General features: G+C 36.0%; 1 protein-coding gene across 2 annotated transcripts in view; it reads left to right on the top strand.

Moving 5' to 3' along the window:
• Positions 1-25,886, top strand: part of MACC1 (MET transcriptional regulator MACC1) — a 65,007-nt gene that overhangs the window by 22,993 nt on the left and 16,128 nt on the right. For both annotated transcript variants that reach the window (XM_045052459.1, XM_003982833.5), the window contains 2 exons: positions 19,837-19,959; positions 21,436-23,477. In XM_045052459.1, coding sequence (XP_044908394.1) covers positions 19,845-19,959; positions 21,436-23,477 — 2,157 coding nt within the window. In that variant the 5' untranslated portion in view covers positions 19,837-19,844. The remainder of the gene's footprint in view (positions 1-19,836; positions 19,960-21,435; positions 23,478-25,886) is intronic.

Genomic DNA, 25,886 nt, shown 5'->3' with positions numbered 1-25,886 from the left:
TTGCTCTTCTGTGCTCTTCTATGTATTGTAGGTTTCTGATACTCCACAGATTACCTTCCAGGTTTTTATTTCCAGCAAAATTCCATTTAGGTCTTCCCAATGTGAGATCCTAGCAAAAGACTGAGAAATGAAGGAGGAGAAATGTAACTTACCTCCTGTTTTCAGCTTTTGGGCTCCATCTACATCAGTAAAGAGCTGTGGATTCCAGCATCCTCTGGCTATTCCAGTTATCCATAATACAGAATTCTTCCTTGGTTTCATGACTAATGCCACCTCAGATATCATAGCACTTGCCAGGTGGTGCTCCCCTTGGCTATCCCAGAACCAGCAATCAGATCCTGTTTGTAACAAATAAACATCATTTGTTTCAGGTGAGTCTACCTCCAAGTTCGTGGTAATGTGCCAAGAGAGGACATCATTCCCTTATTTCTAGAGGCCACAAACACTGACCACATTGTTGCAGACCTTGTCTTAGAACTGGCAAATTCTCACACGACTAGCTGGCTGCTATAAGTCTCTGGTTTTTGAAAGGATTTTTGTCCTTTGTCTCGATGTTTCAGGAAAGCCTACCTGACGAACATGTGAGTAGGTACCATGTGGTCTGTGTTCAGCAATGAGTAGCTGTGAACACACGTGTAAAAAATTCGGATTCTTTTCTAAAAGGTAGATTGAAAATTGTGCTTTGCTTTATGGAATAGTCACAAAAAGAATGGGAGTGAGTGGTACCCAGCAGTTCTGGGTATACAGGGCCCAGCCATGTTTTCAGACTGGTGTGTAACACACCTTGCACCAGCTTCCTTACCTCCAGCTGAGGTATGAAGGACCTCATATGGTTTCTCTTCTCCTTACAAGACCCTGTAGGTGTTGTGTTACTGCCAGTCATTTGTAGACATGCATAAAATGTCTAAGGAAGAATGTTTCAATTAGTGCAGCCGGTGTGACAGAAAGGCGAGCAACTCATTCATGAAACATTGGAGCTTTGTTTTTTGAGTTTTTAATACCCTCCCTTGTTCATAGGCCTTGTGTCACAGTACCTGTTGTGTTTTGAAGGAAAGACTGTATTTTCACAAAACATTATTGGGAGTAATACTCGTTTTTCTTGTCCATGTCAAATTGAATTTTGTAACTGCAGAAGTCACAGGAATATGTCCACTGATCATTGTGTCATTAACCGTTCACAGGTGGGCTCTCAAAAACGAAAAAGTGGGTTATTCTTAGGAAAAAAGCTTGTGATAAAAACCTTTCCTTTTTTTCTGGTTGACAAAAACTAACAGATTTTGCTTTTGTTGCCATTTGAAGAAATGAACTGCTTTAGAATTTTCACGCTTTGGAATTTAATCTGTGTTGGGGCGCCTGGGTGGCTCAGTAGGTTAAATGTCTGACTTCAGCTCAGGTCATGATCTCACGTTTCGTGGGTTTTAGCCCCGCATCGGACTCTGTGCTGACAGCTCGGAGCACAGAGCCTGCTTCAGATTCTGTGTCTCCCTCTCTCTCTGCCCCTCCACTGCTTGTGCTCTGTCTCTCTCTCTCTCTCAAATATAAATAAAAACATTAAAAAAAATTTAAGGGATTTTATCTGTGCAGTCTGTTGGACTGGAAAAAGACACTTCTAATTTGTTTTTGAACAAAAGGATCAACAGAGTAATGTTTATTTGTTAATAATGTTTATCTTATTGACTCACGTCCGTTGTTAGTTCTTCAAAATTTGAATTGAGCAAAATTTTTTATTTATTGTCAAGATCAACTAATATATTAGTGGTTTATTAGTTTATTAGTTAATTTGTGGTTTCAAATATTATACATATGCTAAATAATAGTTAAAATAATACAATCAAAATTTATTATTAAAGGAAGATAAGAGTAAAGCTCCTTAAAATTAAACATTTAATTTGGCATTATTGTAATTATCTTTGATATTCAGCAGACAAAAATAGTATGGTGTGCATACATTTGAATAAAAATATAAAGTTGTCCTGATTTACTTTTTATCATCTTAAGCCTGGTCTTGTGACTACTAGTTGGATATTTATCTTTATAGTACAACTTATTTATAATTATTCCATGTCCTAGATGCTCTTCTTTAATTATTAAGTCACTTTGGAATACAAAGGACTGGCCTCAGTCAAGCTACCAGTTAACTTATGAAAGCCAGTTGTGGCTTACTTAGTACGTCACTTCATGAGACTGTTTTGTGAGCTCGGAGAACAATGCTTAAAACTAATAACGAAAGTGGGTCAAGAATGAGCTCTTCCAATCTTTACAGAATGAGGTCTTAGGATGGATGTAGACTAGAGAGAATCTAGACATTTACTAGCTCTCAAGCATATGAATCTGCAGATCATATAAGAAAGTGAAAATATTTGTGATCGTCTAGTCTACTCGTAATATGTCACTTTAATCCTCTCATATAGCATAGATCAAAATATAAATGAGACTGTAGAAGAATAGCGGTCAGAGTTTCATGTACTTTCTGGATCTCTCTCTCTCTTCGCTCTCCCCCTCCATCTCTCTCTCCCTCTGTCTCTCTGCCTGTCTGTCTATTGGACTGTCTGTCTGTCTCTGTCTCTCCCTCATCCCCTATTTGCAGGCAGTCTTTCTAGAACTCATAGATGGTGGAAATTAAATATGTCATTTCTTAGTCTTCTCAGAGCTTTCACACTGTGATTGGCATTTCTTTCAAAAAGGCTGTTTAGTTAACTACCAAGAGATTCTCAAATCACCTAGAAAACCTTCACAGACTTCTGTTGATTTGTTGCACATTACTTCTGGTCTGTTAATCCAGCTTGTTTCTTTCTCAGTTTTCAAGGGGGGAATGAAATCTGTTGAGCATTCACTCCATAATTATTTATTGAGCACCTACTAGATATACTAGAAACGGTTCTAGGTTCTAGGGATAGAAAAGTGGACAAAAGAGACGAAGATATAAATCTTTACCCTTAGGTTGTTTGCATCCTAATGTGGAGAAATGGGATATAACAAAATAAATTAGTCATATGAATTGATTATTAGATGTTATAAGTAGTATGGAGAAAAATAAAGCAGAGAACTGCTACAAGGAATGTGTGTTTGGTTATTAATTTTAAATAGGGAGATCAGAGAAGACCTCATTAATAAGGGGATATTTTAGTTAATATCTAAAGATGTTGAGGAAGTCATCATAGCTATGTGGGAAAAGAGTGTCTTAGGGAGAGAAAACAGCAAGTATGAAGGCCCTAAGACGGGAACATGCCTAGTGTGTTTGAGGAAAAGCAAGTAAGACCACTGTGAGCGGAGTCATGTGAGGGAGGAGAGGGTATTAGAAGATGACCTCATATTATACTGGCACCAAGTATTATAGAAAAGACCCATATAGGCTGTATGGCTTTCACTTTTATTTGGTTGTGAAAGGGAACCATTGTGAGGTTTTGAACAGGTAAATGATATGAACTGAGTGATATGGTCTAAATGTTTCAATAAGGAGAGAGTGATAAGCTATGTTGCCTGATACTGGTAGGTGAAATAAGATGAGGAATGCGAATTTTCCACTGAATCTGGCAATGAGAGGTCATAGGTGACCTTGAAAGTAGCATTTCTCGTAGAGTGGGGGGATTGGGTGAAAAAGATTGGAGAGCATGACTGAGAGGAAAAAAATATTTGTGAATAAGGAGACAAGGTGTTTTGTGTGTGTGTTTGCTATAAAGGGGAGAGGAAGTGGGATGGCAGCTAGAAGGTGAAGCAAGGCCAGACAGGCTTGTTTGTTTGTTTTTTAAATGTATCAAAAGCATCAGCATGTTTTTATGCTTATGGGAAAGATGCAACACAGAGAAACACATTTCTAATGCAGGAAAGACTGAGGAGAGTTTTTGATGTGTTTCCTCTGCCTTGGTGAGCAGGTACGGGACCTGGGCACACATGGAGGGGAGAAAATTGTCTGGCAGCACCCGCAGCTCATCCACAGTAATAGGGGAGAAATCCCAGTATACGGCTCCAAATACAGGTAGTTCAAAAGATGTATATGTAGAAACAGGTAGAGTTTCTCTCTGATTGCTTCTTTTTTTAAAATCCTCAATAAAATATGAAGGAAGATCATCAGCAAAAAAAAAAAAAAAATGAGAGCTGAGAAGGGTGTTAGAGATTTGACAAGAAAGGAGAGGAAAGTGTATGTGCCATTGAGTAAGATATCCTGGAAACATTAAGAGCTCACCTGGTTAGTTCTTTAGTTACAACCAGATTTCTGGATCATGATGAATAGATGAAATATTGCATTTGACCAAGGTATGGTCCCACTAATTGGTAAAACAAGGATGTAGAGTTAAGGAGCATGCAGGAAGGCAATTGTAATGACTGTCATTTAAACTGTGAATAGAGTAGGAGAAGGTTTGTGGGGGTGGCAGGTGAAGGGCAGTGAAAAGGTGGTAAGATTGATTGGTTGCTGGTCCTTTAAGGTGGAAGGATTATTGGAATAGAGGGATTGCCAAGAAATACTAAACTAGTAAGTTTTTGGTTAGGAAACGTTTTCGGGTTTTTTTTCAAATGTTTATTCATTTTTGAGAGACAGAGAGAAAGAAAGAGAGAGAGAGCAGGGAAAGGGCAGAGAGACAGAGACAGAGACAGAGACAGAAACAGAGGTTCCAAAGCAGGCTTTGTGCTGTCAGCATAGAGCCTGATGTGGGGCTCAAACCCACAAACCATGAGATCATGACCTGAGCTGAAGTCCGACACTTAACTGACTGACCCACCCAGGCACACCAAGGGATTGAGATGAAATATTAATTTATGCTAGAATTGATCACAATTTTAAGAAATTTATTTTGTTCTCATTGTGATTTCTTCTTCATCCTGTTTTACTCTGCATGTATCCCTCTTTAGAAACAAACTATGATTTAATCACCATGATCCATTTTATGTAAAACATTTTTCATAAGAGAATATATGTATCATCAAACATTGGAAAATAGAGAAAAAGACAATGAAAATCAGTATTATGATTCTTACTGCTTACACACATGTACTATGGTACTTTTGACTATGTTGTTCCAGTCTTTTTTCCCTTCCTCTGATTTTGTAGAACATGATAATATAATAATAATTTTATGCATTTGATTTTGTTCAACATTTTTAAGTTTTCCATCTTACCGTCTCATAAGCATCCTTTATGCTATTACATAGTTTCATCAAGATTATCTTTAATGACTACATAATATTCCAGTGAGGTGGTGTTTCATAATTTATTCAATTTTCTCTGTATTCAGGATATTTATGTTAATTTGCTTTGACATTGAAATTGTATAGTGATGAATATATTTATGCATAATTAAAATATTATTATTAGATTCCTTTAGGAATCTTTATAAATTCATTCTCTTTTTTTAACATTTATTTATTTTTGAGAGACAGAGAGTGACAGAGCATGAATGTGGGAAGAGCAGAGAGAGAGGGAGACACAGAATGCAAAGCAGGCTCCAGGCTCTGAGCTGTCAGCACAGAGCCTGATGCAGGGCTCAAACCCATGAACTGTGAGATCATGACCTGAGCTGAAGTAGGACGCCTAACCAACTGAGCCACCGAGGTGCCCCTCTGCCCCGTTTTTTTTTTTATTCTTCCTTTTTTCAAACAAAATCATCCAAATTCTTCAAATAGATTCTTAGAAATTTTGGTTTCTTTATATGAATCTTCTCAAAGATTCCACATCGCATTTTAATAACTTTCCCACTGGATTTAAGTATAGCAGACTGATCTTACATTTTCAGTATTTCTGGCTCCTGTTTATTTATTTTATTATTTTACCCACTTTTAGATATGATTCTACATTTTTTATACTTTCCATTCAGACCATAGCCATAAATTCTCATGTTGTTAATTAAAACAATAATTTATTTCAATTTTTAGTTACTTAGCACAGTGAATAAATATTTTATTTTTGGACTAATTTTTTTTCTGGTGAGTGTTTCCAGAACTGTTTAGAATGTTGTTGACAAATGCTTCATTTTCCTTATATTGCAAAACTCAAAATTAACATCCAGTTAGCAGGTTCCTTTCAGCGTATAAGAATCAAATGTGCTTTGAGATTGCAAGGAGAGGTGGGTGATATGAGGAATAAGAAAGAAAAACAACCCAACAAGCCAATGAGCAAGGCTTTACTGAACTAGAACCCCACTGTGGATGTAACAGGATCTCAGGCAACATGGCAGTCATTCTTGTAGTTGTTCCCTCAGAAAAGCTACTCAAGGCCTTCTGCATTAGGGTCTTCAGGGACATTCCCTACAGATTACTTTGCTTGTGGTCACTGGGAGTGTGGACTCTGGAACAAGATTCTTGGGCTTTGACTCCTGTCCCCTTTATTTCCTACAGTATGATGTTGGATAAGTTAATTAATCGCTATGTATTTAGTTTCCCCAACTGCAAAAAAGAGACAATAGTATTACCTATCCCACAGCCTTGCTGTGCAAGTTAGAAGAGATGACAAAGTACTTAGAACACAGCCTGGCACAGGATGCCCAGTGATTGTTAGCTATTAGTAATTACTATAAATTTAGGTTAATCTACATGAGACAGTCTTTTCCTTATTTCTGTCATGTTTCTCATGTCTTCCGTGTCTTTCTTTTCTATTACTGTATTTTATTCACAGTGATTTAAAAATATTAAAAGTGAATTTGTCTTACTGTCCTCTATTTTCATCCTCTTCTCTTTGTAATTAAGCAGAATTAATTTTCTTTTTAATTTTTATTCATGGTTAAAATCTGTCTACAGGAAACTTTCTATTCCCTTCCATATATTTTATAAGTGCCATTTCATTTTCAGCTTGGACATCTAAATCAGTTTTAAGAATCTTCCTTATTTCTTGCCTCTCTTCTATGATTACATATCATTTTCATTTAGTTTATGACTCTCTGACTTTATTTATTTTTTTCTGTTCAAGTTTAATTGGAATGCTCATTTTGTTTATTGAATGTGCCAGGAGATATACTTTGGAGAAATAAATGTTTTAATACATTCTTATAAAAGCTTACAAGAAATAAGTGGCAAGGATGTTGGTAGAATTTTAAAGAGCATTTTGTCTCTTATTAGTTCTTCTAGTAGCAAACTGTAGGCCTCTGTACGAATAACCATTTTTTGGTGACTCAGATTCAGTTTTTCTGCTTCTTAGAGAAGACTGATACTATTTGTCCTCTACGGTCTTACTGGGAAATGAAGAGAAATATATGTTCAGAAATGGGGAATAGGGAACATAAGGGAATATTGAAAATTTTATCAATCCAAAAGGAGGAGAAAAATAAAAGCAAATTTGTAAAACACAACATAAGATGGTAGGTAGAAATAAGTAAAAATCGTGAGGTTTTAAGTAATTGTAAAAGGGTAGCATTCAACTACTTAAAGACAGATTAAAAGTAAACATATATTTTTTTTAAATCCAGCTATTTTCTGTTTGTAGTGGCATACCTAATAATCAGCCAGAGGTGTTGAAATAAAGAGGTAGAAAAAGATATGCCAGGAAAATGCTATATTTCTTTGAATTTAAGATACCATCCATTTTAAGACCCACCCTTATTTTGTGTAATAACAAATAGGAAAAAAAGCCAATTAAAATCTGACATCAATTGCATATGCATCTTGATTCCTAGAGATTTTAAACTGTGTAAAAAAAAAGTGTCTTAAAATTGTAAAGTACAACAATGAAAAGAAAGCTGGTATGGCAATATTAATATCATATAAAATAAATTTAGGTCAAAAAGCATTTACAAGAATAAATAGAAACACTAGAGGATATTAAGAGAAAATCTATTAAGAAAACATAACCCTTGCATACTTACTTGGTCTTAACAACAAAGCCCTGAACCTTATAAAGCAAAAACTGAGTGAATTACAAGAAAATTTAGCACCTTCAAAATTATAGCTGGAAATTTTATCACATCTCCTACAGAAACTTGTAAATCACACAATTGTAAAATAATTATAACAATGTAGTTCAAAAACTTCACCTAATAGACACAAAAGGACTCAGGGAGTTTTTACCTAACATCAATAATTTTTTCTTTAACTTCAGATATTTTGTGTTTTTGTATTTCCAACTATTTAAATGAGAAAAGTGATAATACATTATTATATCACCCCAAACCCTCAACTCCTTTCCTAAAAATGTTTTAAAAAATACTAAAACAAACATACACATTAAATACCACACAGTTAATGCAGTCGTATGAAAACCAAAAACTCATTATTGCTTACTGCCAGTAGCTTCAAAATTCACATGTCCTTTATTTATACTATCTTCATTTTGAAATGGCTACTTATGTTTCCAGTGTTCTACTGGCTGAATTTGAAATGAAACTTTAGGTTTTCTTGATATTGTTTAGCTAAATATGTTCCTTTGAGTTTAAGGGAATTTTTTTTAAAATTTTAAATACTTTTATTCCTTAGAAAGACAGTTGGCCAAAATATTGTAATGGGAGATTCACATGTTCTATAAAGTTTATGTATTAAAAACTAGAAGCCTTTTTACTGGGAAAATGTTAATCAGAGAGATATTTTTTGGAATGTGCATGTGTGTGTGTGTGGGGGGGGGTATGTCTAGGGAGAAAGAGAGAGCTAGAAAATGCCACCTGGAGCACAAGTAAACTTTCTTCCTAAGCTACAGGTAAAACAAAGGCTTATGCTAAAGCAGGCATTTACATTATCTCAATATCAAGAAGTGTCTCCATCTAGATCTTATAATTCTAAGAAAACACAAGGAGATATGAACCGTTGCAAAGCAGTGTGAAGGAGAGAGTATTTGTCCCTAATCTAGAACAGAACTGGTCTTAGATATCATTCCTGGGCTATGCTAGGAAAGGCCACACCACCCACAGGGAAGAGAGAATCCTGCAGTTTTCATGTATCACCCTGAAATCCCATGTCTAGTACAATGTCCTAATGCATGTTTTTGCCCCTGGAAGTGTTGCCATGTCGGGGTGAGCATCTGGAGCTGCCATATATTTTATTATGTCCAGTAATAAGTTTGTCTAACAAACCAAATGAAAAAAAATATTTTTATTACCTTATAATTATGTTAGTGGCTCTCAATCTTTGTTGTACATCAGAATGTCTTGAGAGCTTTTTATAAAAATAATGATACCTGGGCTCCACCCCAGGATCTTGGGATAGGTTTTGGGCATCTACATGTTTTTTTTAAAGTTCTGAAGTTAATTTTGATGCAGAGGAACCATTGGGAACCACCATTTTATACTAACTTGGTTAGGGTAAATGGTCAGGGGACTAACCTGGACAAAGCTCCAGAACAACAGTCCGGGAGGACCCTGACCTGGCATCCGATGGTGCTAGTGACAAAACTCTGAGCCTCCATACATTTTACCCATCTGCACAGGAGAAGCCCATGGAGCCCACAAAGCAGGATGGGTCTCAGCTGAGGGAAACACAACTCCTAAACCTGAGTATTACTCCTCTATGTTTATTTATTAATGTTTATTTATTTTTGAGAGAGAGAGAGAGAGAGAGAGTCCAAGTAGGGGAGGGCACAGAAAGGGCGACACAGCTCCAGGCTGTAAGTTGTCAGCACAGAGCCTGACACAGGGCTCAAACCCACAAGCCATGAGAATCATGACCTGAGCCAAAGTCGGACTCTTAACCAACTGAGCCACTCAGGCACCCTGAGTATTACTCATATTTTAAAAGGAAAGGGTCATGGAGAGGAAGAGAGAGAAAGGACTTCTTCTTAAAAAGGTTTGCAGTCCCTTTGGGCTGCTAAGTGAGGGGGTTCAATTTTTTAGTCTGATTTAAGGAAATCAAAAGGACAATAATGGATAATTCTATTCATTCCATTCTAGATGATTTTCTTTGTTTTTAAGTTGCTGTTTTCATTAGAATTTAATACCTGAAAAGAGAATAAAAAAATAGAGTTTGAACATTAAAATTAATCATTCCTGTACGACTTGATTGTATAGATATTTGCTTCTCTTTTTCACGATAGTTTCAAATGTTTTAAAAATGTGTACAGATAGAAGGGATTTACATTGAATATTTCACAATATCCATTTGAGACCATGTATTTATACCCTAGTATTTGTAATTACAGTGACCAACCATCCTGGTTTTCCCTGGACTGAGAGATTCAAAACTGGATAGCCCTGGACAAACCCAGATGGATGATTGGTCTACCTACTTGTAACCCGTATTTACTTGGGAAGCTGTGTTTTCCCGTTATTCGTCCTTCTAAGTAGGACTCAACACCTCTTATTATTCAGTATAATTATTTTTGCATCAGTAGGTCATATGGACATTTCTGAAGATTATATGGGAGAACTAGATGGTAGGATTGGCAACGGATATGCCTAAGTGTTTCAATGAGAATATTGTCATTAGTTACATCTTCTTATTCCCCATCTCCCTTTTAGGCTGCAATCACTTGCAGTCCCAACTCCCCACCCCATTTTACCCAGGGAAATTTTGGGTTTTTTTTAGCTTCCTTCTTCAGACTTCTAGTACAATCCACGCTACTTGATACTATCTTCAAATAAGTGAAATTTTGAATATTTAATTGTCTCTCAGAAAGGAAAGAATCTAGTTTCCAGTATTCAGTGAATAGTGAAGCATTACTAATAGTAAAAAGATTTCTTGTTTGGCTGAATTATATATTATATATATTATAATTGTAATATATAAATATATTTATATATTCATCCATCTCTGTCCATTCATCCATCCATCTGTCTCTCTGAGTAGGCCCACATGTTAGTATTTTTCAAGTTTGTGCTTTGATAAACACTTCATACTTTCCATGGTGTTCTCAGTTTACACAATTGATAAATAAAAACATGGTAATTCCCTAAAACATTACGAATTAGACATGGAGAACTTAGGGGAAACTCCTGCTTTACGCATTGGATGATGTTGCATAATGAGTGTTCCTTTTTTAAATCTTACCAGTTCTACCAAATTTTGTCCATGTGCTCATTAGTTCATGAACACTCTGTTCTCATTTAAAAGCCACTGAACGTTGAAATTTACTTTCTGCCAAGAAGGTAGACTTGTCAGATGATATGTAGATGATTCACAGCAGTGTTCTAAGTTCAAACCAAGGAAGACTGTGGGTGTACACAAAATGTTTGTCAAAGGGTGTTTTTCTTTTGGCAAAGAATATTGGGAATCTTATAATTAATTCTGTCCAATAACATTGGGGCAACGGGTAGCTGAAAAACGTTAGATTTTTGTTGAAAAGAGATTGATAAACTCTAGTTGGAAAATAATAGAGTGTTTTTCCAATTATTCTCTTTAGAGAGGTGAAAAGAGCATTATCAGGTTGAATAATCAATTAAGCTAACATGGCAGTTAAACTTCCACGGTCCCTTTATTGTTCTCTCTTTTCCAATATTCCTTAAGTATCTTTGTCAGTAGCCACTCTTACTTCATAAAACCAAGAGAAATGACACAGATGTGAGAAAATAAAACAAACAAGAACTATCATGTTAAACAGTGATTAGTTTTAATTGGAGATTTGTGGTATTTGATTTGTACAACAGCTTTAAAAAATAAAGCTTTATAGAGATGTAATTCACATGCCATTATGACAACTACTTAAAAGCTATATTTTTGCACTCTATCAATGAGAAAAAGTGATGCCTAGACCACTGTATTCATTTGTAAGCTTTGTTTTGAACCCATCTTCTAATTTAGAAATCTGTATTGTTTCCACCATACCCTCTGGCAGGAGCAATGAATATAGGGGTGCCTGGATGACTCAGTGGTTAAGTGTCCGACTTTGGCTCAGGTCTCATGACTTGTAGGTTCGAGCCCCGTGTTGGGCTCTTGTGCTGACAGCTCAGAGCCTGGAGCCTGCTTCAGATTCTGTCTCCCTCCCCTCTGCCTCTCCCCTGCTCATGCACTGTCTCTCTCCTCTATCTCTCAAATATAAATAAATATTTTAAAAAATTATTAAAAAAGAAAGAAAGAAAATAGCTGTTAAAATCCTCTATGGAGAGTGAAGAAGAGACGATTGAGCCCCAAGATACAACTGGTCAGTAGTCTTTTTTTTTTCTTCTAGGGAGTGAGGTCAGTGTCTCAAGCCATCTGAGGGAGAGGAACCCAAGCTTCCCAAGTGGGTCCAGTGGGAGAACTTGTTTCTACATGCTCAGGAATAATAGAAGGGAGAAATTAGAGGAAAAGAAAGAAAAAGGAATCAGCTGGTTGTGCCACTTTTTATACGGTATTCCATTTGACTATTAAAGCTGCCCTATGAAGATTGTGGGCTCATTATAGAATAATAGAAGTAATACATAGTAATGTAATTCTTGCTATTGTTCTTTTTTACAGATGATAAATAACCCCACAGAAATGTTCTGTAACTTTCTCAAGTTTATACCCAGGGTCTAAAACAAGAGAATTCTAATTACAAAGCCTGTGTTCTCTGCACTTTGCCAAAATGCATTTATATATAAGAAACAGAAAAACAAATACTGTTGATAGGTGAAAAACAGTGAGATCTCACAATGTCAAATATTCTATTAAATGATGGAGTTTTGTAGGATATGAAGCTTACAAAAAAAAAAAAAAAGACGGAATTATGCCCAGGGCCTTGCAAAGGGCTTTGCAAACAAGGGTATTACAGGTTCAGCTTCATTAGCTACCTTTAAAATCTGACTGTGGTTCCACCCCTTTTGAACCACTAGTTGATCTCTGTATCTTTTGAAAAATACAAGCTAGGAAGCTTTTCTTGCACTGATGGATGCAAGAAAAAGAGTCTTAGGGTCACTGTTACACAGTTCTTGTATCCAAGAACTTGCTCAACAATTGAACTTGTTCTGTTACTAGGGACAGGTTTTACAGCTAGTTTATCTTTGAAGGTTTGCTAGGAGCATACATCGTTTAAACTTAAACTTGAGAGGCACATCACTGAGACTATTATATGACAACAGGGGGAATTTGATAACAAATTTATTAAGTGTTTCCACAATGAAAATACTAAAGCCTTGCTCTGTGACTTAGAAAGTACCCATACACTTTTGTGGGAGAGCAATAACACAATTGTATTCTGGGGAACATTTCAGCCCATGTCACAGCCACCAGATACAGAGGTAGAATGATCTGTTCAGGCCTACATTTGAGCTATTTGTCTCAAATTTCAGAAGAATGTAACTCTCATTTTTAACTGAGTTGATTGTTTGGGTCTTCAAGAGAAAGTGCTGCTCTCAGTCCTCATCAAGAGCTAGAACCTCTAACTCCATGTGGATTAAGAACTAGAAACAGAAACTCAGTTGAAAGAACTAAATATGGTGGGTTTTACCAGATCAGATGATCTATCCTGTCTTTTTGTAACCTAACATGTATTTTTGTATCTGGTTAAGGCGTCAGATAGCTGCTTAGCTACTGCTAAAGGATCTGCTACTTTCCATCTGATTTGACCCCATTGACCTTGGGCAAAATGCCATCAGGACACATTAAGAAAGAGTTCCATGAAAGAGACCCCAGTGCTGAATACAGGATAAAAGACGGGGTGAGGATACTGTTCCCAGCAGTCCTGGTGAGGCTGGTGCTTCTGCCAAGTGGTTTATTTGTATGGTATGGTCACTGTGAGGCTTGTAACTAACAATGTATTCCCTGCTGTGATCTCTTTGAGAAAGTGAGAACCAAATTTGTGGCTTATGCTAGCAATAAATGGAACTTAAAGCATGATGTTCATAGTTATTTATTTTGGGTTTCCTACTAACTCTCTGCAACTGTCACCCAAATCACTTTTTTTTTACTTTCTCACTGAAGAATAATATACACTTGCTTGTTGTTTAAACACACCATGTTTTTTGAGTATTTGTAAGCATTTTCAAATTGTTTTTAAACCAAAGGAAGGTATATGTGTGTGTGGTTGTGTGTGTGTTCATCCTTAAAATAAATATAATGAAAACGAATATTCAAGTTAAAAATATATCTACTGATCATCAATTATATGCTTAGGTCATTATTAAAAGATTCCTGATTTACAATGAATATTTATCAGAAGCCTGTAATACTCCCTTAAGCACTTCGATATCCATGGAGTATCCCCTGAACTTTCAAAAGATCCCTTACCTGTGTTTTTGGATGTTGGTTGTGCTCTGTGTGGTGGAAGAAGAGATGCTGTGAGACTGAAGTAAAGTCAGGATATAGAGGGCTGACCCTACCTATGGATTTGGTTCTCTCTTGCCTTGGCCTAAAAGTCATATTCAAAGACTCTGTTTCGTAGGAGGTATGATACAGGAGGAGCATGAGGTTAGGGCCACTTTATTTCACTCTCATTGAGTTAAAATGTTTATCATTTTTTGCTTTGAGGTCTTAAAATCTATACTACTATTACTTTTGACATTACATAGCACCAAAACTTAAAAGGATCTCATTTTTAAGTCATAGCATCCATCAAAATAGGTAGAACTATTTTTATACCCTCCTTTTTTTCCCTATAGAGTTCAACTTAGGAGATGACAATTTGAGTCCTGAACTGGCCAGTGATGAACCTACTACTTTGAGCAGCTCATTTTAATCTCTTGCTGCTCATATTTATCATCTGTAAAATGAACATCCTTTATCTAAAATAGTACTTTTCCTTTCTTCATGGTAACTTACAAATACAGTTATTTCTTTGGGTCTGAAGGCTAAGGGTTGCCAACTCTATGAACCAGGACTGGCTACGTAATTGCAGTGCCCAGTCCAGAATAAAAATAGGAAGCCTCTTGCTCAAAACATATTATATATTTTAAGATTTAAATAGCAGAGGTTCTGTTAAGCATGAAGACCTCCTGAGGGTGGGGCTCTGTGTGGCCACACAGGTCACATACTCATGATGTGGGTCCTGCTGTGAACTTGGTGAAGGTCTCAGGGATTAAAATAAAGGCTTGATGCTACTCTCCAGCAACAAACCCAGGGTATAGTCTCAGGTCTCACTTCCACTGGAAGGGAAGGTCTGACCAATGGGTAGGAATCACAGAGTAGAGTTCCAAAGCTTGTTCTCCAGAGTCTGATATCCCTGTGTTCAACCATTAGCCCTGGTGCTTAGTACCTACCAAAATTAGGCAAATAAACTCTGTGAGCCTCTATTTCCCTACCTTTATTTTTTTTTAATTTTTTATGTTCATTTATTTTTGAGAGAGAGAATGTGTGTGAGCTTGGAGGACAGAGAGAGAGGGGACACAGAATCCAAAGCAGGCTCCAGGTTCTGAGCTGTCAGCACAGAGCCTGACATGGGGCTCAAACTCATGAACTATGAGATCATGACCTGAGCCAAAGTTGGATGCTCAACCAACTAAGCCACCCAGGCGCCGCATGAAAATATTTTTAATACCACATAGTCCAAGAGTTAAATACAGAACAAAACATGGAAACATGTAAAGGAGATCTGAGGTGTTCAAGGAATAGTTAGAAAATACTTTGAACCTACTAAGTGGCTACAAGTAGCAATTTTCACTATATAATAGCTACTATAAGCACTTCACAGGAACATGTTATATTTTACTTTCTTTGGTATGAGCATAACTTCATATTTTTACAGTGTTATATTAGTTTCAGGTGTACAGTAAAGTATTTAAACAATTCTTGCCTGTGCTCATCATGACAAGGGCACTCCTAAATCCCCATCACCTGTTTAACCCAACAAAGAAACACATTTTAAAGAAATTTCTCTTTTAGGGGCACTTGGATGGCTCAGTCAGTTAAGCATCCGACTGTTGATTTCAGCTCAGGTCATGATCTCACAGTTCGTGGAATTGAGCCCTACATCAAGCTCTACACTGACAGTGCAGAGACAGCCTGAGATTCTCTCTCACCCTCTCCCTCTGCCCCTCCCCTGCACGTGCACACACTCTATCTCTCAAAAATAAATAAACATTGAAAAATGAAGGAATAATTCCTTTAAATGATATTGCTTCCCTGGCTACTCTTTTGCAAATGTTCCTCTCTGCCCCCCAAAATTTTCTGGGATCTTTTGCTAAGTTGTACAGTTGGCAAATATTCCCAGGTGCTTAAGGCCTAGTTTAAATAGTAAAATAAATGTAAAGCAAAACTTTGTGCATTGGCTCTTTAAGAAAAGAATAATGCATCATGTAAATCAAAATAAGTGTGTTGTAAAAGGCATGTTTGACAAGAATATGTCCCCAATTAAGTGAGTAGTAGACTGCTCTTTTCCCACTTACTCATTCTAGCCAAGATTGACTCATGCTTCTTTAGACAAAATTTTTTTTTAAAAAATCCCCTTTTAAGAAAGCAATTGCCATTGAGTATGACATTTAATTGTAAGAAAACACAGGGGAATGATAAATATGGCAAGTGCTATTTGCACCTGTGTAAACAAGCACTGACCTCAACAGGTCACCATCATGGTCATTTTAGTCAAAGGCTTTTCCCGTACACCACCTCTCCTCCCTGTATTCATAGAACAAACTCATAGGGTGAAGCCCTGTAAGACGTGGTGTGTGTGTGTGTGTGTGTGTGTGTGTGTGTGTGTGTGTGTGTGTGTAAACAAAAAGATTGAGAGAAGGAAGATTTGTTGGAGGATAGTGGGAACAGGCAGAGAATAAGGAGAAATCTATTTGGAAAGAATTTAGCATGGTGGTTTTTAGAATGTAGTTCTCAAAATGTGCCCCTCTCTCCCCAACCCAGAGCCACAGCATCACATCACTTGGCCACTTTGTTAGAAATGCAAATTCTCAGGTGCCTCCCCAGCCCTTCTGGATCAGAAATATAGGGTAGGTCCAGCAAACTGTGTTTGATCAAACCTTCCAGGTGATTCTGGTACCACTGAGGTATAGAACCACTGGTTTAAAGGACAGCAAAGATTTACTTGAGCATTTGGAGAAGAGGGCTACCTCACAAAGAATTCCAGCTAATGACCACCTTGTGCCTTTGTTTCTGAAATGTTATGATCCTCCAGGACCATAGGTGCATAAGTCACCATTCTGATTCTTAGGTTGTTGAGGACTTTTAACTGCATTATTCTAGGTTATTAACTATTTTCTACACTAGGGGTTGTTAGCTTTGAAGGAATCCTGGATATAAATTGTTCCTTTCTGCTCTTTCCTCTACAAGAAATTAAGGGGTCTAGGGAGCTTTCTGTCTACATTGATTTTCCATTTAAAATGTACTTTATCTTTTTAAAAAATACTTGTTCATGTAAGGATTTTTTTTCTCATTTTAATTTGATTTGCTCAATGTTGCTCAAGGATGTGTACTTCGTTTTCTATTCTAAAGTTTTGGCTACCTATGGTGTGCCAAGGACTTTAGTTTTTGACACTGTATTTGGTAAAATCAACCAGAGAATTTTGAAGATCTGCCAGGAAACTTGAGGCTTCAGTTTAAATTGCATATTGCACAGTTTGGCTTTTCACCCCAACTTTCCATGCAGTTTTGCCTATCAGGGGAAAAAATTGTTATTTCACCATTTGAATTTTTTAAGTATGCCACATTATGAGATAATTTTTGCATTTGTTTATCCACTATGTTTGGAAAACATGTTTTCCCCCTTCTTTTCTTTCCTTTCCCTGCCCTTTCCTCTTCTTTCTTCATTTAATTTTGTTCATTTTCTTGATACCAGAAACGGCTTTTGATTCCTTTCAAAAATAGAACGAATTTCTTTGAAATAAAATGTCAGGAACTTGAAAGAAGAGTATGACAAACATAGTTAAAGGTGAAGGAGATGTGGTTAATGCCTAAAGGAGAACAAGAAGTAAAAGTTTAGCATGACTAGCAGTTTGAATTAGAAGGTGGGATAGTCTGAGAATGTAGTATTGGGAACCTCGAGTCTGAGAAGGGGCGTATGCATCCTGGGTCACGGAATTTATGGAGTAGCAGTAATGTGAATGAAGAATTATGTCAGGGTCAGTTACTCATCAGCTGTTTGACCTCATAGGCCAGTTATGTTCCGTTGCTGAGATTCATTTTTGTACTCTAAAATCTTACTGAAGATATTTATTTTTCAGTGTTGTCATGGGACAAAGAGATAACATGTATGTGAAGAAGGGTGAGTCACAGCAATGGGATGCTTCCAGTTAGTATATACCGATGCTTTTAATTGCAATTCTCCTGTTTTCATAGTTGCACGGTACTTCATTGAATTAAAACACCATATTTATTTATCTATTCATATGGCAAAGGATAATTGGGATGATTCCAGTTTTTTGTTAATATAATGAACATTCATGTATATCTGTTCTGATGTACATATTCAAGGTTTTACTACATACAACAAATGTGCTAGAACAAAACAACTGAGATAGGAATTGCTGGGTACTAGGCTGTAAGCATCTTTCCTAGATAATGCCAGATTGATTTTTAAGTGATTATACCAATTGACACTTCCACTAACAGTGTACATGAGTTCCCATTTTCTCCACCTCGTTGCCAATAATTTGTGTTGCAGGTTTTTAAATTTTGGCAAATTTGATAGGTATAATTGTACCTTAAGTGGTCTCACTTAGAATTCCTCTGGCTTCCAATAGATTGAGCATATTTTAATATATTTGGAGATCATTTGTGTTTACCTTTTAAAGAAATGCTTGTTCAGGTCTTTTCAAAATTGTCTATAATTTTGTTTTTATTTTGCTTATTAATTTGTAGGAGTCTTTTACAATCCAATCCTTTTTTGCTTTTTTTCAGTCATATGTAATGGAAATATCTTCTCCCACTTTTTGGCTTATATTGTTATGTTTTGTAAATGATGTTTTTTGATCTATAGGACTTTTCATTCTTTTAAAATTTTTTTTTTGAGAGAGAGAGAAAGAACGAGTGTGTGTGTCATGCACAAGCAGGTGGGGCAGAGAAAGAGAGAGAGAGAGAGAGAGAGAGAGAGAGAGAGAGAGAGAGAGAGAGAATCTTACACAGGCTCTACACCTAGCACAGATCCCAAAGCAGAGCTTAATCTCACAACCCTGGGATCATGACCTGAGCCGAAAACCAAGAGTTGGTTGCTTAACTGATTGAGCCACCCAAGTGCCCTTCTTATTCTTTTTAAATATGGTTTGCATTTTGTGTGTTTGTTCTTTGCCTAGAAATTATCTACTTCTCAGAAAATGTAAAGATAATTCCTTAGACTCTATTTTCAAGTTTTCAAGTTTTGCTTTTCAGTCTTCAAATGTCTTAGAAATGATTTTTGTATAATCAATGTAATTTTGTTTAAGCATGAAAACAAATTGTATCTTTACCATTTATTGAATAACCCACCATTTCTACACTGCTCTGAGTGGCCACTTCTGTCATATAGCAAGTTTTTGTGTGGGGATGGGTCTGTTCTAGGGTTATTGTATGTCCTTAGTTTATTTCTCTTCCAATTTCACATTGTCTCACTTAGCACATATTGATAATAAGTGCTAATATCCGGTGGCACACTTCATTTCCATTCTGTTATTTTTCTGGATTGTCTTGAATATTAGCCCTTTGCTTTTCTGTAGAAATTTTTAAAAAGCTTAAGAAGTTACAAACACATACACATACATAACATCTTGTGATTTCCCTTGGAACTGCACTGAATGTATAGAACTTAGGGGAGATTTTCCAGTTTTGTGAATGTTTGTCCTCCAATCACCAAACAGGGATTTCCGATTTATTGAAGTTTCAACTTACTATTCCTTTTCTCTTGTCCTTGGGATTTTCATTAATTACTTTTTTTTATGGGATCAGTAATACATTTTAGTTTAGAATCTGAGCATTTTTCAGAGAAGTACTAATATATATTTCAGGATATCTAATCTAGCATCCTACCAGAAATAGAGGACCTATGTAGAGTATTGTTATATGAAAGTTTCTATTTAAGGGTATGTGAATACTTTAAATTTAGTTTCTTGGCCACCTTGTACATGTATACTTGTAAAATATTTATTTGTTTGTTTGTTTGTTTGTTTGTTTATTGTCTAGGTGGGAAAATGTTAACCAATGAAAGAGCCCATTTTTGGTCAGGAAGGATTTCACGAAGTAAGTCTGAGGGAAATTTATGTGACATGGAAGATCAAAAATCCTCAAGAAATTTCCATATTACAGGTACTTAAGTATTTTACCCATTGCCAATAACTATTGGAGGGATACCTCTGAGAAGAGCTACAAAAGATTAAAAGAATTATAAAATTATTATAGAAATACACTATCATTAAAAAGATGAGCAAAACGAAATAGCCCAGGCAACAGATTATGTAAATCTTATGAGAAGGCAAAACTTTATTATTAAGTGAATGATATTTCTGGTACATATAATGAATTTGGAGGCTAAAGAGATCTCTAGAGATTGGAGTGTGCTAGAAAATCTTTATGGAGAATAAAAGAGTTGAATTGATCTTCAGAGGAAGAGTAAGTTTTAAGAGAGATGAAACAAGGTTGAAGCAACAAGGAAATAAGAGAAATGCAATTTTTATTGTTCAAGTGCATCTTCTAATTTTTAATATGTGATACTGAAAACTCATTTCAATCAAGATATAGCTGTATACATATTAAACAAAAAAGTCTGACTGTTTACTTGAACTCATTTGCCAATTTTGGCTGGCCATTTGGCTTTCATTTTCTTGAAAGCAGTACTAGTTTCACCAAGTCCACAGAATCGTTACCAGTATTTATTGGGAAATGACCAAGTATGAGTTACTCTAATCATTAAAAAATGACTTTAATATTTGTGAGATATATAGAAATTCCTTACGGTTCATGTGTAAATATTTTAATGTGGTGGTGATTCTTAAACTACTTTCCAAAGAAATAACATGTTTTCATTTCATAGTGGTAAGCCTGTTCTTAGTCATTTTAAACTTGGAAAAGTTCAACGAATCCTTTCAAATAGTAAATCTAATGGTGACCAATTTTTCAATATTTATTGTCATGAAATGTTTATTTTTCTGGAAAAAAACTTGAACATTATTAAAATTCATCAGTGCAGTTATCAGGAAATAACCTAAGACATGCATTACTATTTAATTTGGCATATTGTTTTTTAAATTTTAAATACAAAATTGCTTTAGCCGTTAACAGATACACTTGATATTTTTACATATGGAATATTATCAGAAAAGAAAAAACATCAAATGAATAATCTAGGTATATTGAGACCAAATATTCAGTGTTTAGAAAAATCTGGGTAGTTGACTGAATTATTCTGTTTGTTCAGGGGTTTTATTTTGTGAAAATAAAACATAAAACAATAATGCATAAGTGTAGGTAGTCTGGGTAATTTTCAAGGAAATGTGTTCAACTGATTACTGTATAAATTTTTGAGCACTTATTTGTAAATTATAGTGACTTAAGGTAAAATAACATTAAACATGGTAAAAAATAAACTGGCAGGACAGTTTCTCTTTTCCTGTAACATCAAAATTTGAGCAAATTTAACATTAATTTTGTAGTAGCTGTTACACTGGAGATCGAAAAGCAAACTAAAGAGTCTTGAATTGTTAAGCAATAGTGAAAATTACTCTTGGTTGTGTCTCAGAACGCCACTTCATCTTTGTTTTGCTTTGTTTTTGTCTAAATAACAAGAATGTCCAGACCCAGGATTTCTTCTCAATTGGCCAGATGCTTTCACCTGTCATGGCAATAGTGCTTCCAAAATTACAAATCCATTCTGGAATGAATTGTCTGCTTCTAACCCATTTTTGGATGACATAACTCAGCTAAGAAATAACCAGAAGAGAGACAATATTTCCATCTTGAAGGAAGATCCTTTTCTCTTTTTTAGAGAAATAGAAATCGGAAATTCTTTTGATTCCTCTGGCGATGAACTGGATGTGCATCAGTTGCTTAGGCAGTCTTCCCCACGGAAAGCTGGAAGATCTAAAAGTGTTTCCGAACTTTTGGACGTTTTAGATGACACAGCACATGCCCATCAGAATATACATAACTCTGACCAGATACTAGAACAAGACTTAGAATGGCTTCAGAATGACAGAGAGGCTTATAAAATGGCTTGGTTAAGTCAGCGCCAGCTGGCCCGTTCCTGCCTGGATTTGAATATAATTAATCAGAGTCCTGGATGGGCCCAAACACAAGTTGCAGAGACTGTGACAGTTTGTAAATTAAGCCACCAAGGAGGATCAGTACAATTACCTGAATCAGATATCACTGTTCATGTACCCCAAGGCCATGTAGCTGTGGGAGAATTCCAAGAGGTATCTCTAAGGGCTTTTCTTGAACCTCCACAAACGCTTAACCATGATCTTTCATGCACCGTAAGCCCACTGTTGGAAATCATGTTAGGCAACCTTAACACAATGGAAGCCATTTTGCTGGAGATGAAAATAGGGGCTGAAGTGAGAAAGGATCCTTTCAGCCAAGTCATGACAGAAATGGTATGTTTACACAGCTTGCGTAAAGAAGGCCCTTTCAAAGTGTTAAACAACTGCTATATTTATGAAGACATTATTCAAGTCAAGCTAATAGACTTGAGCCAGGTGATGTATCTAGTGGTTGCTGCACAAATTAAAGCTACTCAGTCACCAACTGCCACCATTTGGGATTGTATCCACAAAACCATGTCAGTTGGAATTTATGGGCCCAGATATATTCATCCCAGTTTCACTGCTATTTTTATAGTTTGTGGACACAGTTATATGCCAGGAAAGCTTACAATCTCTGATATTAAGAAGGGTGGTAAAAACACATCTCCGGTTGTGTTTCAGCTTTGGGGGAAGCATTCATTCTTCCTTGACAAGCCACAAGATTTAAATGTTTCTGTTTTTTCATGTGATCCTGATTTTGAAGTGAAGGCAGAAGGAGAAAGGAAAGAAATTAAACAAAAGCAGTTGCAAGCAGGTGAAGTAGTTAATCAACAATTTTTATTTTCCTTAATTGACTCCAGAGAAATGCACTTGTTTGTTTTCCGTGTTCAGGTGGAGCCTCCCAATGGTAGAGCACTTACACAGTTCTTTATCACTACACCTGATCCAGCTCCTAGCCTAAAAAGGCTCTCAAATCTGCCAGGTAATTTGCAGGAAGAGAAGAAAATCAGGTCTGCTCCATTGTTACCATCTGTGTGTGTTAAATATCCCACATTTCAGGACAAAAAAATGAACTTCACCAACTATGGGGTAACCTTGAAGACAGTGCTAAGACAAAAAAAGATTGATTACTTACTTGAATATTTCAAAGGGGACACAGTAGCTCTTCTTGGAGAGGGTAAGGTAAAAGCTATTGGGCAGTCCAAAGTGAAAGAATGGTATGTGGGAATCTTGAGAGGTAAGGTTGGACTTATACATTGCAAAAATATCAAGGTGATTGCCAAGGAACAAGTAATATCTATGTCAGATAATGTCTTCACAACCAGAAATCTTCTTGAACAAATTACCCTACCCTTTAAAAAACTGACGTACATCTACTCAGTTGTATTGACCTTGGTGTCAGAAAAAGTTTACGATTGGAAAGCTTTAGCCGATGTCTTGGGTTACTCACATCTGGCACTAGAAGATTTTGATCAAATACAAGCAGACAAAGAATCGGAAAAGGTTTCCTATGTTGTAAAGAAGTTAAAGGAAGATTGCCATGCAGCTAGACACGCCAGGAAGTTTCTTTATGAACTTATTGTGGTGAGTATTCCTTGATCACAGTAATATATTTACCATAGAGAACTTTATTAACTTAGCAATATTTACAACCAAACATATGAGAGAACTTAACAAAACTCTCAGCAGTCTCAAATAAACTGAAGTCACGTTATAGCAAATATAGAGATTTTCTTACAAGATAATATAATTGATTTCTAAGTTTTAAAATTCAAGAGTGATTTTCCCAGAAACTAGGCTCCAGAGGATCATCTTTCAAAGGAAGATTAAAGATTCTGTTTGTGTTAGAGTGTAACAGTTAAGAGATCTCTTCTCCTCTCTCAAGTAGTTGAATAGCTCTTAAAATATCAGAGAAGCTTCAATAAGATGAAAGTAAATAAAAACAAACTGAAACAAGATTGATTAACTTGTCCATTGCTATCTGTCCACTATTTAGTGTTTTTTTTTAATTTTCAGCATTGCTTTTAAAACATATCATCAGAATTTTAAAAGACCCATATCATCAATGTCCTTCATATTATCAATTTGACATTTTTCGTATGCAATGCATCATAAGCCAAAAAATGATATTGCTAATTCTCTAATCCTCATGTTTTAATAGAACTCTCAGGATCGTTGTTTTGTTTTCTTTTTTTTTTCAACATAGTATTTACTCAATGGAGTAATACAGGCTCAATGGAGAGATACAAAGTAGATAAACTGTCTTGCCTTTAAAATAGAGATTCAGTATTTTATAAGAATAAAAAGAGAAATCAAGAATATATTCCTAAAATTAGCTAAAATATGAATTTATAAATAATAATAATGATAGCTAACACTCCTGTAGGGTTATCTATGTGTTTGGCCCTATGCTGAACTCCCTATACACACTATCTCAGCCATAAACTCTATGGAGTAAGTATACTTCATATCTTCATTGTACCAACAGAGGAAACTGAGTTTTGGGAGGCTGGCAGACTTGCCCAAGACCCCACAGTTGGTTAGTATCAAGAGGGCACTTGAGACCTTTCTGGCTCCAAAGCACATTTGAAACCACTATACTTTCCTAAAACAGTTATAAATGTGTGTGTGTGTGTGTGTGTGTGTGTGTGTGTGTGTGTTAAAAGTTTGTGTGAATATGTATATTGGTCTGTGTAGTAAATACCATTATAACTGGTCCTTAGGAGAGATGAGTAAGATTATACAGGCAGGTTGATAGAGAGGACAAAAGCTTTAATCAAGGTGCACATGGAGGAGAGAGATTTTTAGAGAGGAATTTATTCTGTGACATTAACAATAAAGAAATAGTATATATAAAACATTTTCTTTTCTTTATAATTTTTTTGATTCAACAGTGATACTGAGAAGGTTAAATTTTGAAAGCTCCAATATCCAGTCATTAAGTGGATAGTTTTATGATGGTGTGCCACATTCTCAATCTAGCCATTTAGAGTCATTGGCTGATCTACCTGGTTGAAGCTGCATGTGCATTTTGCAGTGATTCATTACCTTTCATTACCTCTGCCTTAGTTCACGTTCACCGTGGACCCATAAAATCTTGAATTGAAAATTGCTGTTTTTGTTTCTCTTAATGGAAAAAAAAAGAGTTATTTTGGTCAGGTGGTCTGGAAGTTTAAGCCTCATCATGTCTACACTATATTGGTGTATGCTAATGAATTTAGTGGCTTTGGTGACTACCTAAACAGTGCTGATGAAGAACTCATTCAAGGGAGTAGTTCCTAAAAATTCATGCTGTGCCTGAGCAGAGGCTTCAGGATTTCTGTATGGAAGGAGTATAGAGGCCATATCTTGAAACCTTATTTGCATAACAAGTACATGTTTCTCTTGGATTGTATATTAATTTGGAGTAGCTTGATGGGAAATAACAAAGATTGTGGGTTCTAAAACCCTTAGTCATATCTTAGACATTGAGACTGGTTGTCTTTATGTACTTGACAATTCCTAAAGTACCTGAGTATCTGATTCGATTTTCATAAAGATTATGGGCAGCTACAGAAGGTGATATCACCACTGTATCCATTTTAAAAATCACTAAACAGAGATATTTTGTTATCTATCTAAAGGCCTATACTTTGTGGAATTGGATTTTAAACTCAGATTATGTAACTCCAGGTGTAAATTTCTTTTCCTTAAAGCAAGAACCTGGAATAAGCATTGCTAAAACCATTCCACAACTTACTAAAATCATCTTCAGGGGCCTGCTAGCTCAGTACTGCTTTTCCCTGAGGTCCTAGCTCCTCACCATAAATGTAAGGATGAATACAGTCAATGTATAAAAACCATGGGTGGTCTTTCTGATGCTTCCATAGGAATGAACACTCCATGGACTTTACTAGTTGCCTTACCTGGCCATTCATTTTTACTTATTGTTTCATAGTGATAGATAAAACTTTGAAATGCTGTTAAATGATGAGGCACTACTATCTTTATTTG

The sequence above is a fragment of the Felis catus genome, chromosome A2 (assembly GCF_018350175.1).
Source record: "Felis catus isolate Fca126 chromosome A2, F.catus_Fca126_mat1.0, whole genome shotgun sequence".
NCBI lineage: Eukaryota > Metazoa > Chordata > Mammalia > Carnivora > Felidae > Felis > Felis catus.
Note: the sequence above shows the minus strand (reverse complement) of the source record. Positions and strands in the feature narration are given on the sequence as shown.